This window comes from Arachis ipaensis, chromosome B10, assembly GCF_000816755.2.
Source record: "Arachis ipaensis cultivar K30076 chromosome B10, Araip1.1, whole genome shotgun sequence".
NCBI lineage: Eukaryota > Viridiplantae > Streptophyta > Magnoliopsida > Fabales > Fabaceae > Arachis > Arachis ipaensis.
In genome coordinates, this window is record NC_029794.2 from 100,203,909 (window position 1) to 100,213,388 (window position 9,480).

Genomic DNA, 9,480 nt, shown 5'->3' on the forward strand with positions numbered 1-9,480 from the left:
AATTATTTATGGCTAAAAATCAATCGTGTAGTCCACTAATTCCTTTCCTTGTATAGATATAACATAACTAGGGTCAACTTAATGAAAATATAACATCCTGTATTATGTGAATTGTTTTTTTTCTAAATAATGCTAAAATAATGAGCTTTAGCTTTTCTTACGCTTAAATAACTTGAAATTCAAAGAAAAATGCTATAAGCTGTTTCCATAAAGAATGAACCTATCAGCTATCAGGATTCTTTTCCTCCTCAGAAAAACTAAAGTGTGTATTGGTGGGGAAGCCTTTTTCTTGTTTTCCAAACACAGGTTGATTCCAATCCGATAAGCTGGGTTGGTTTTAAGGGTGTCAAAAATTCTCAGGAGGTGGGGATCCCTGTGAGGACCGCCCCGAATGGGCCCAGTGATGACAAATTTTTTCTGTGGGGTTGGAGATGGGAAGCGAAATTTCTTCGAGACATGCGCGGGACCCGAATGGGGATTCCCGCCCCATCTCCGATAATTTTCCTAATTTTTGAACTTACTTAATAACCCTTAATTTATTTCTAATATAGGGGTTCTTTTAGTAATTTCACTCATTGAAAAACCTTAACCCTATTGTTCAAGATTTTATTTTATGGATTATGATTTGCTATGTTATATTTCTGGACTTATAATTTTAGATAGGGTAAAGTATACTTTTTGTCCCTAAAGTTTAATAAAAGTTTCAAAAATATCCCTAAGTTTTATTTTGTTTCAATTTTGTCCCAAAAGTTTTCGATTTGCATCAAATATACCCTCGACAGCTAAATTTTCAAAAAAATTTAAGACCAATCTAACAATAATGCATGAAAATTATGCTTGATTTGCTTGTATTGAGGGTTGTTCTTATGAAATTGTTGTTGAATTGATCTTAAATTTTTTTAAAAATTAGCCGTTAGGGGTATATTTGATGCAAATCGAAAACTTTTGGGACAAAATTGAAACAAAATAAAACTTAGGGGTATTTTTGAAACTTTTGTAAAACTTCAGGGACAAAAAATATACTTTACCCTTTTAGATAAGATATGTTTGTGTGTTTGTAATAATATTTTGTAGCTTGTTTTTTTGTTTTTTTATATTCTTTATTATAATTTACATATGAATGTTAAAAATAAGGAGATGGGGAATGGAACCTCTCGAAAAATACGAAAAATGAGAATGGGAACAATTATTCCTCTATAACGGATAACGGGACGGGAATTAATTCTAAAGGCGGAGGCGGGGGACAGGAATTAATTCTGAGGGCGGGAACGGAGAGAGGGAGACATCCCTCGCCTCATTGACATCCCTGGTTGGTTTAGGATTTGATAATATGCGCTATGAAGATTTCAGGGAGATATACTATATGAAAACCGGAAAAAACTACTAGATAAATGGTAAACATTGAAATTCAATGTTAAAACACGTGGGTTTCAAATCAAACACAAACACTGTTGATTAATCAACGATTGTCACTTTACAAGAAATATCGATTTTCTTTTTTCCAAAACAAAAAAGAGAATGGAAGAAAAGAATATGATTAGCCCAAAATGAGGCCCGAAACCAATTAAGAAGCTAAGATGGTACAAAGAATCAGAAAATAACGATTGGTCGAGGAACCAAAAAAATAAAATAAAAAAACTAATTGGCAGACACATATACAAAAAATTTCAAACTGATATAGAACAGAGATCTTCAAAAACTTGTCTGATGTTAGGCCTCTCATTTACAGGGAGAATACACCTCAGAGATATTGCAAGCAGTTCTTCCATCTCTTTGGAGGATTCTTCCCCACCTGCTATGTCTCTGTCAATACAGTCTATTACCCGCCCTTCTTGCTCGCACAGCCTAACCCAATCGGTAAGATCGACAGCGCCTGACTGACCCGATATTATGTCACCTGCACTTTTTCTTGTTAACAGTTCCATCAGGACCACACCAAGTGCATATACATCAGCCTTGAATGACGGTACTGGTTTGGATGTGGTGGTTAGTTCTGGAGCACGGTACCCAAGTGCTCCTAGATTAAGTATCTGCTCCGCAATTCCAGCAGGTGTCATTAGCCGATGCAGACCGTAGTCAGTAAGACGCGCACTGTAATCTGGGGCTGGTAGCAAAATATTTGTTGGCTTTAGATTTCCATGGGGAAGCCCTCGATCATGAAGGTATAATAGACATCGAGCAACATCAACAGCAACTCTTATTCGCTGGCTGAATGACAATGGGGAGTGCCTCCGGGGGGTGGTCTCTGCAGAATAGACACATTGATATTATGCTCAACTAACACAAAAATCATAGATGAACAAGTCAAGGAGTCGTAAGTAGAGAATTTTATGAGCTTGAAAAATATTTTAAATGAACTTCTCTGACAGGATGTACGTATGATTACTACAAAACATATATCCAAATTTTGGACAGTCACAGCCCCTCAAACTCTACTATAGTACTGGTCATACCTATGCAACTTGTACAACTGCAAGTCTGCAAAAGTTACAAACACCCTTAATGGAGATGACTCCTTGTCGGCCAGCTTTTGGAAGGAAGCCATCAAAAACCGAGTGACAGACACCAGCTAGTTTACCTTAAATTCTAAGAGTCAAATCTATTGTAAACAGGAGAAGATTGACCTCACACTACCCTCCATTTAACAGCCAATGTATGTGAAGGACTCAACCATGCAATACAACTATACGCATCAGGGAAGTTATCGGGGTTGATATAGAAATTTATCTCTGGTAGCGAAGGTTGAAAAGGTATTCTAGAAAAGCAATCTCAAACCCTCCCCCTTCAGCATTCTTTCTGAGCATAAGCACATGATGAAAGTGAACAGAGAGACAAACCTAGAAAGATGGGATTATAAACAGATGAAATACCTTTATGAATGAAACGTCTTTACAAAACTGAAAAGCTATTTAAGGCTAAAAATATTGTTCAAAGCACAGTCAATTCTTTATCAAAGAATTCCCAGGCAGCTACAGTTCCTTGTTTGTGATTAAAAGGTACGGTACAATAAAGATTATGACACTAAATGAAACATTTTCTCTCAAAGCTACAAACTGCCCAACGTAGTCTTTTCCATTTTAGATGTGGGGTGAATTGGTAATTCAATAAATTGCTAAAAAACAAAATTTTACAAGCAACTTGATCGTACATGGAGTTCTGAAACTCCAATACCGTACCATGGCACACGTGAAACACTTCCGTGTATATATATATATATATATATAGAGAGAGAGAGAGAGAGAGAGAATGTGGCAAAGGAATAGTTAACTATTACCATAAAGATGTAAGGCCAAGCTGTCCCCATGTATATAGTCAGCTAAAAGAAGCCTCTCTTGTTCCCTAGGCCCCCAATAGTATGCTCTTAATGGAACAATGTTTGGATGCCTCATAGAACCGATCCTTTTAACTTCTCTTGCAAATTCCTTTTTATGTTTGACCAACCCCACCCTTAACCATTTAACAGTCAACATATGACCATTGTCCAGAGTAGCTTTATATAAAGTGCCATGACTACTTCTGCCAAGAACTTCAGCTGGTGCTCGAGATAATTCCTCTGCAGTGAATGCTAAGGAAGAATCCAGGAAGGACAACTCTCCAGCCAGCCGATCTGGCGAGTAAACGTCCAACATCGCCGGCTTTTCTTCTATGAATCGGGGAGACGATGACAGCGGGGAACCAGGGGATGACTTCCTTCCAGATGATGTGGGAGGACTATCCATCAAATTAGGTATAGATGATGAGCTAGTTGCTACCGTTCCCTGAGGTAAGCCCTGCTCAGAAATTTCAGTGATACATTCTGATTGTCCAGAGTGGGTCCTTGAATTAGAAGTCAGCAAGTGATCGTGTGAAAAGCTCATTGAAGTTGAAGGAGGTTGAACACTTGTATTGAACTTGAAAAGCGAAGGCCTTGTAAGTCTTCCTAATTTGACATTGACATCCCTTCCAGTATTTTGACCAGTGAACTCATTTCTTCCGTGAAATTCTTTCAGTTGTGCTCGATGATAAGCCACTAAAACAAACACAATCATCACAGCAGCACCCACAGAGGCAAGAATAATTGCTATCCTGATATTACCCTTTGAACTATGATGTCTCCCATTGTCTGGAATATTATTAGGCACTGAAGAAGTCTCGGGAGAATTCTTCGGTAACACTAACTTTTCATTTCCAGGCCGGAAGGATGAAGTTGGAAACTTCGATAAATTTTCAGGAACACGACCAGACAGGTCATTGTTGGACACATTAAATGCATTTAAGTTGGATGAAAGCTTATCGGGAATCTTTCCAGTAAATTTGTTATTAGATAAATCTAGGTCTTCTAAATAAGCAAGTTTGCTCAATTCATTTGGCAGCTGGCCAGAAAAGCCATTTCTAGCTAGATTCAGCAGTTTGAGCCCTCCCATCTTACCTATATCAGAAGGCAAGTCGCCTTCTAAGGAATTATTAGACACATCAAGATATTGCATCTGCTGCTGAGGTGGCATGAGTAATAGTTCACTTGCCCCTGAACCTTGAAGTGGAAGTGACCCTGTAAGTTGATTCCCAGAAAGATTAAGCTTCGTCAATGATGGAAAATTAACTAAACTACCCGGAATGGGTCCTTTAAGCTCATTTAAACTTATGTCAACTGTAGACAATTTTGAAGAAGGGCCCCCTAAAATAGGAGGCAACGATCCAGACAGCTTGTTTGAACTCAGAACAACAACCTCCAATGAGGCTTCCCAGGTCTTGACAACAGAAATGTCACCAGAAAAATTGTTCCTGCTCAAGTCCATGATAGTACATCTTCTCAAAGACGTTGGCAAAGAGCCTGATAAACTGTTCGATGAAAGATTCAAAATATTCAGAGTTGTAGAGTTGATTACAGCAATTGAGCCTGCCCACAAGAAACATTTGTAGCTTAATTGAAGTGTGATTGAGTTTGCTCGCTTTAAGTTTGACCAACTAGAGTTACACCAAACAACTCTAGTAACTGTGCAAATTTAATTTTGGGAGTAAACCACACATGCTCATAGTGAATAGAAAAAAACCACCACAAAATGATTAAAGCAAACGGTTTATACTGCAAGAAACAAAATAATCCAATAAGATTTCCCCATCATAAATTAGAAATAATCCTATCCCCAAGGATCATTTATATAAACGAAAGAGAGAAGCCCCTTCAGTCATATGTGAGTTTGACCATACCAACTGTAAACAAACACACACTACAAGGTTAAGCTGGCATTAGTAACATCTTGAAGGAAAAGATATAAGGCCATCAATACACTACAAAACAACAGTCCCTGGTTTTCGGAAATGCACATTTGCTATGCCTAATATTACTAAAATACACGTGCACGCAAACATTCACAAATGCATATAAATGCATTTTTTTTTTAAACAAGAAATATCAAATAAATGTTATACCTACATTTCAATCATGGGTATTAAAAATTGAACTAACATACAACGAGTCCACTCCAAAAATTGAGTTACCATAACTAAAGCTTTGAACAGTGAACAACAAGAATGTTCTACTAGTTAACAACCCTCGACATATTGTTCAAGACCTCAATTGAACCGCATTCAGTTTACTCTTAATTCAACAGAACCTTCTACAATGCGATTGAAACAGAATAATAGGAACAGCAAAATACCTACTATGTAAGAGGGAAACTGAAACAGAAACAGAAACCATTTACCAGTGAAGCCATTGCCGCTAAGATCCAATTCTTCCAACGAAACAGAGCTCTCAAGCAACTCTTCCGGGACAGACCCGAACAGCTGGTTCCGGCGGAGCCTCAGGACCCGGAGGCTCGGCAACGGTCCAAAAGAGGGAAGCTCCCCTGTGATGGAGTTATCGCCCAAATCCAACACTTCCAAGTTCCGAAATAGCTTAATCGATTCCCCACTGAAGAAAGGACCGTTGAGAACGTTACCGCTGAGGTTCAAGAAATGCAGGGTGTTGGCAATAGAGGAGGCATTCTCGGCGGAAAGGGAGAGGCCGCCGTAGAACTGGTTCGCGCTCAAATCAACGTGTTCTACGCTGCGAAGGGCAGCAAGGACGTCAGCTACGTCAGCCCAAAGCTCATTAGAGTGTAAATCGAGGACCCTGAGTTGCTGAAGGTTTTGGAGGGCGCTGGGGAAGCCACCCTTGAAGCGGTTAAGGGAGAGGTTGAGGTGGACGAGGCCCCATAGGTCGTTGATCCGCGCGGGGATGGGGCCGTAGAAGGCGTTGTGTGAGAGATCGAGGTGGTGGAGTGAGGTGAGAGTGAAGAGGGAGGGAGGGAGGCGACCGGTGAATTGGTTACCAGAGAGGCTGAGGTTGCGGAGCATCTTGAGGTCAGTGAGAGTGTGGAACTTGAGCTCGCCGCCGAGGGACAGGCGGTCGAGGACGATGGCGGTTACGTTTCCGGAGACCTCGTCGCAGACGACCCCCTCCCAGGTAGGGCAGTTGGAGGAGTCGACGGAGGCGGAGACGGCAGAGGGGTTCCATGAGTCGAGGACGCGGCGGAGGGGATCTGCGGTTATGCCTTTCTTGAATTCAAGGAGGGATCGGAGCTCGAGGAAGGAGGCGGAGGAGGCGGTGTGGAATAGCAGGAAGAGAGAGAGAATTGAGAGGAAGGGATTCATCGGAGAGAGATAAAGGGAGAGAGAAAGGGGAACCCTAGGTAGAGAAGTTTAGCATTGGATTGGGGAGTGTGGTTCTTTGCTGTGCTGTGTGTGTGGGTAAGAGAGAGAGAAAGAGAAAGAAAAAGTAGGGTTTTATATATATAATTTAGGTGGGGGGAAGGGAAATGGAGAACCGGTGGAGAGTGTTGGTTGGTGGGAGTAACTACACTCTGTAAAGGGCAACTAGCTGCTCTTGTTGTTCATGCCTGTGTTGTGTGCTTCCTCTCTCTTCATTCTTCTTCTCCTTCTCACGTTCCATTCAATTCGATTTCTCTCTTAGTCTTGTGTGAGTTGCGGGTGTGGAGAGAGAGAGAGAGAATGAGGGAGGAATCGGAGAGTTGTGTTGTGTGCTGTTCTTGTGTTCACTCACTCTTTCTCTTTCTCTTTCTCTTTCTCTTTCTCTTACTCTTACTCTGTCTGTCTGTGAGTAGGGTCCAGCACTACACGCACATGCCTCTAACGCCGTCACCGTCTTCCCCACTTTAATTATTTCTCTTCCTTCTACCCAGGTTCACCTCCCTTTCTGTATCTGGCTATCTGCCTTCCCACGCAATTATTTAATTACTTGGACTCTTATTATTATTATTATTATTCATAAGTTAATTAATTAATCCACACAAAATAGGACATTCGATTATTGCTTTTGTATATGGCAGATTAGGTATTGTGTAAGCTTACTTTATTTATCATTTATTTTACATTTTATTGCATGGGGGATGGGTGTAAAACTAAAATGGAATCAATCCACATAGACGATGGATCTGCTATCTCCTCTCGCAAGTCGCACCTAGTGTATGATAGACACCATAGATAGTATAATATTTTTATCTTTTACGCGGTTGTCACTGTTTTTATTTTTTACATTTTCTTTTCTCCCTCTTTCAGTCTTTCTCTTTGTCGTATCGCAGTTAGCATCAATCCGTTACGCCGTGACTTCTGCAGCCCATTATAACAGCCAATTATCGCCAGATTGTCACCCCCAAAACAGCTTCCATTAATAAAAAAAGACACTGGAACTTCTCTTGTTTCAAAATTACATGGATAAAAAATCATTCATTTTCTCATCATCATATTTGGATAAGACTAATTTTTCTAGTTGTTTCATTTAAAATATCCAAGGAGTTGAAATTTCTCTACTCTCTTCTCATGTTTAAATCTAGATTTTCTTAATTGAGGAATTTTTTTTTTTTAAAGTTCGTTGGTGGTATTACTTCAAATCTCTTATATTTATTTTTGATTAAATTAAATTTTAATTTATAATTGATCGGTACTAAGTCTAAATCTATGAACCGAAATCACGGTTAAGTGAGGATTCAAAATTCGTAAAAAGAGTCTAATATTAATACTAATAACTAGAATCATAGTTAAATATTGTAATGTTGTAATATTATAATGCACGATAAATAATTCGTAAAAGCAGTAAACGTTATTCCAATATTCTGTAAACATTATTTTACGACTTAGTTATATAAAAATGAGCTAAAGAAAATAAAGGAGTATGTTTTTCTTTTTCTTCCTTATTTAAAACTAAGGATTCATTTAGGTATTAGAGTGTCTTTGCAGGTATAAACACCCGCCTAAAAATGAAATCACGAGGTTCTGTGTTATTCTGTAAGTTTGATCTACTTCTTTTCAAACATTAGCACCGTCTGTGAGGATCTTATCTTGAATCATATTACAGACTATAGCTAATGTAAATAAGGGCGATGCAAGGATCCTGAGCAGAAAAATCTGCAAGTTCTCCCGCAAATTCTAAATTTACATAGTGTAGGACATGACAATCTACAGAATAATCAAACTAATATTGGACTACATCAGACTAGTGTGCAACACACTATTGTCATCCCTGGCCACGAATATAACGATTCCAAATTATAGTAATAATGTTAAGAATGTCTACATAAAGACCATGTCAATATAAGGCCAAAGTATCAAAGTTTATACATTTAAAAACTAAACTAAAACTTTAGAAAAATCTACACATTTTTCATCTTTTACATAACAAAAGCCCCTAGCTCAGAAATATCTGCTTCAGGGACTACCAATTTAAATTAGTCAAGCATGTTCTTCTCGATTATAGAAACTCTATCCAAAGCAGCTTTCTCTATATAGCTCTTTTCTAATTCTAGGGTCTTCAGCTGCTTTTTAGTAGACTTCAAGAATACCGTTAATTTGGCCACTTGCCTTTTTTACATCACTCCTTCCTTTTTTCAAATTTTTAACTTTGGAAAAATTTTCTTTTTTTCTCTTTCTCAAGCTTCTATATTTCATCTTTTTTATCATTGATGCGAAGATTATCATTGGCTTAGAATTTCTTCTCCATAAAAGAAATCACATCATTGCAAGTATAGTTCCAAACCGACAAATAACCTTCAATCAAAGTTTAATTTTGGTTGTCACAAGTTCAACCCAACAAAAATAACCGAGAGTATTAGTTTCGGGTCGTTCTCCCTAGAAATTACAATCGAATGCTCAATTATTGGTTATGAGTTTCACAGGCTGGGTTGATAAAAGTGCAAGAAATTAAATGGTAAGAAAATAAAGCAAATAACTAAAAATAATAATTACTAAAAAGAGGCATTCATGGCAAGGATTGAGAATCAAGACTTTCTATCCTAGTTATTAATCATAACACAATAATAAGCAAGAGATAATCCTATTTCGTTATCTCCAACATCGGGAGAAAATCAAATAAGACTAGTTAATCTCAATCCATAAGTCCTAATCAACTACTAATTGAATTAGCAAAAGATTAGCGTCAATAAAAATAATATTAATTAACAACTCTAGATCACCAACATAAGTTGGATATTAATGACTCAAGAG

At 38.3% G+C, this 9,480-nt stretch overlaps 1 protein-coding gene across 2 annotated transcripts; it reads right to left on the minus strand.

The window, feature by feature from the left end:
- LOC107622807 (probable inactive receptor kinase At5g10020) lies at positions 1,429–7,136 on the minus strand. 2 transcript variants are annotated; one of them, XR_002355993.1, is made up of 4 exons: positions 5,685–7,136; positions 3,275–4,876; positions 2,454–2,837; positions 1,868–2,245 (listed from the first exon to the last, which is right to left on the minus strand). XR_002355993.1 is itself a non-coding variant. In XM_016324846.2 (3 exons), the coding sequence occupies exons 1-3, from the start codon at positions 6,613–6,615 to the stop codon at positions 1,668–1,670; spliced, it is 3,111 nt and encodes a 1,036-aa protein (XP_016180332.1). In that variant the 5' UTR covers positions 6,616–7,131; the 3' UTR covers positions 1,429–1,667. The 2 variants fall into 2 exon arrangements, 1 of the variants encoding a protein (XP_016180332.1); XM_016324846.2 differs by lacking the exon at positions 2,454–2,837 and having other exon boundaries at positions 1,429–2,245; positions 5,685–7,131.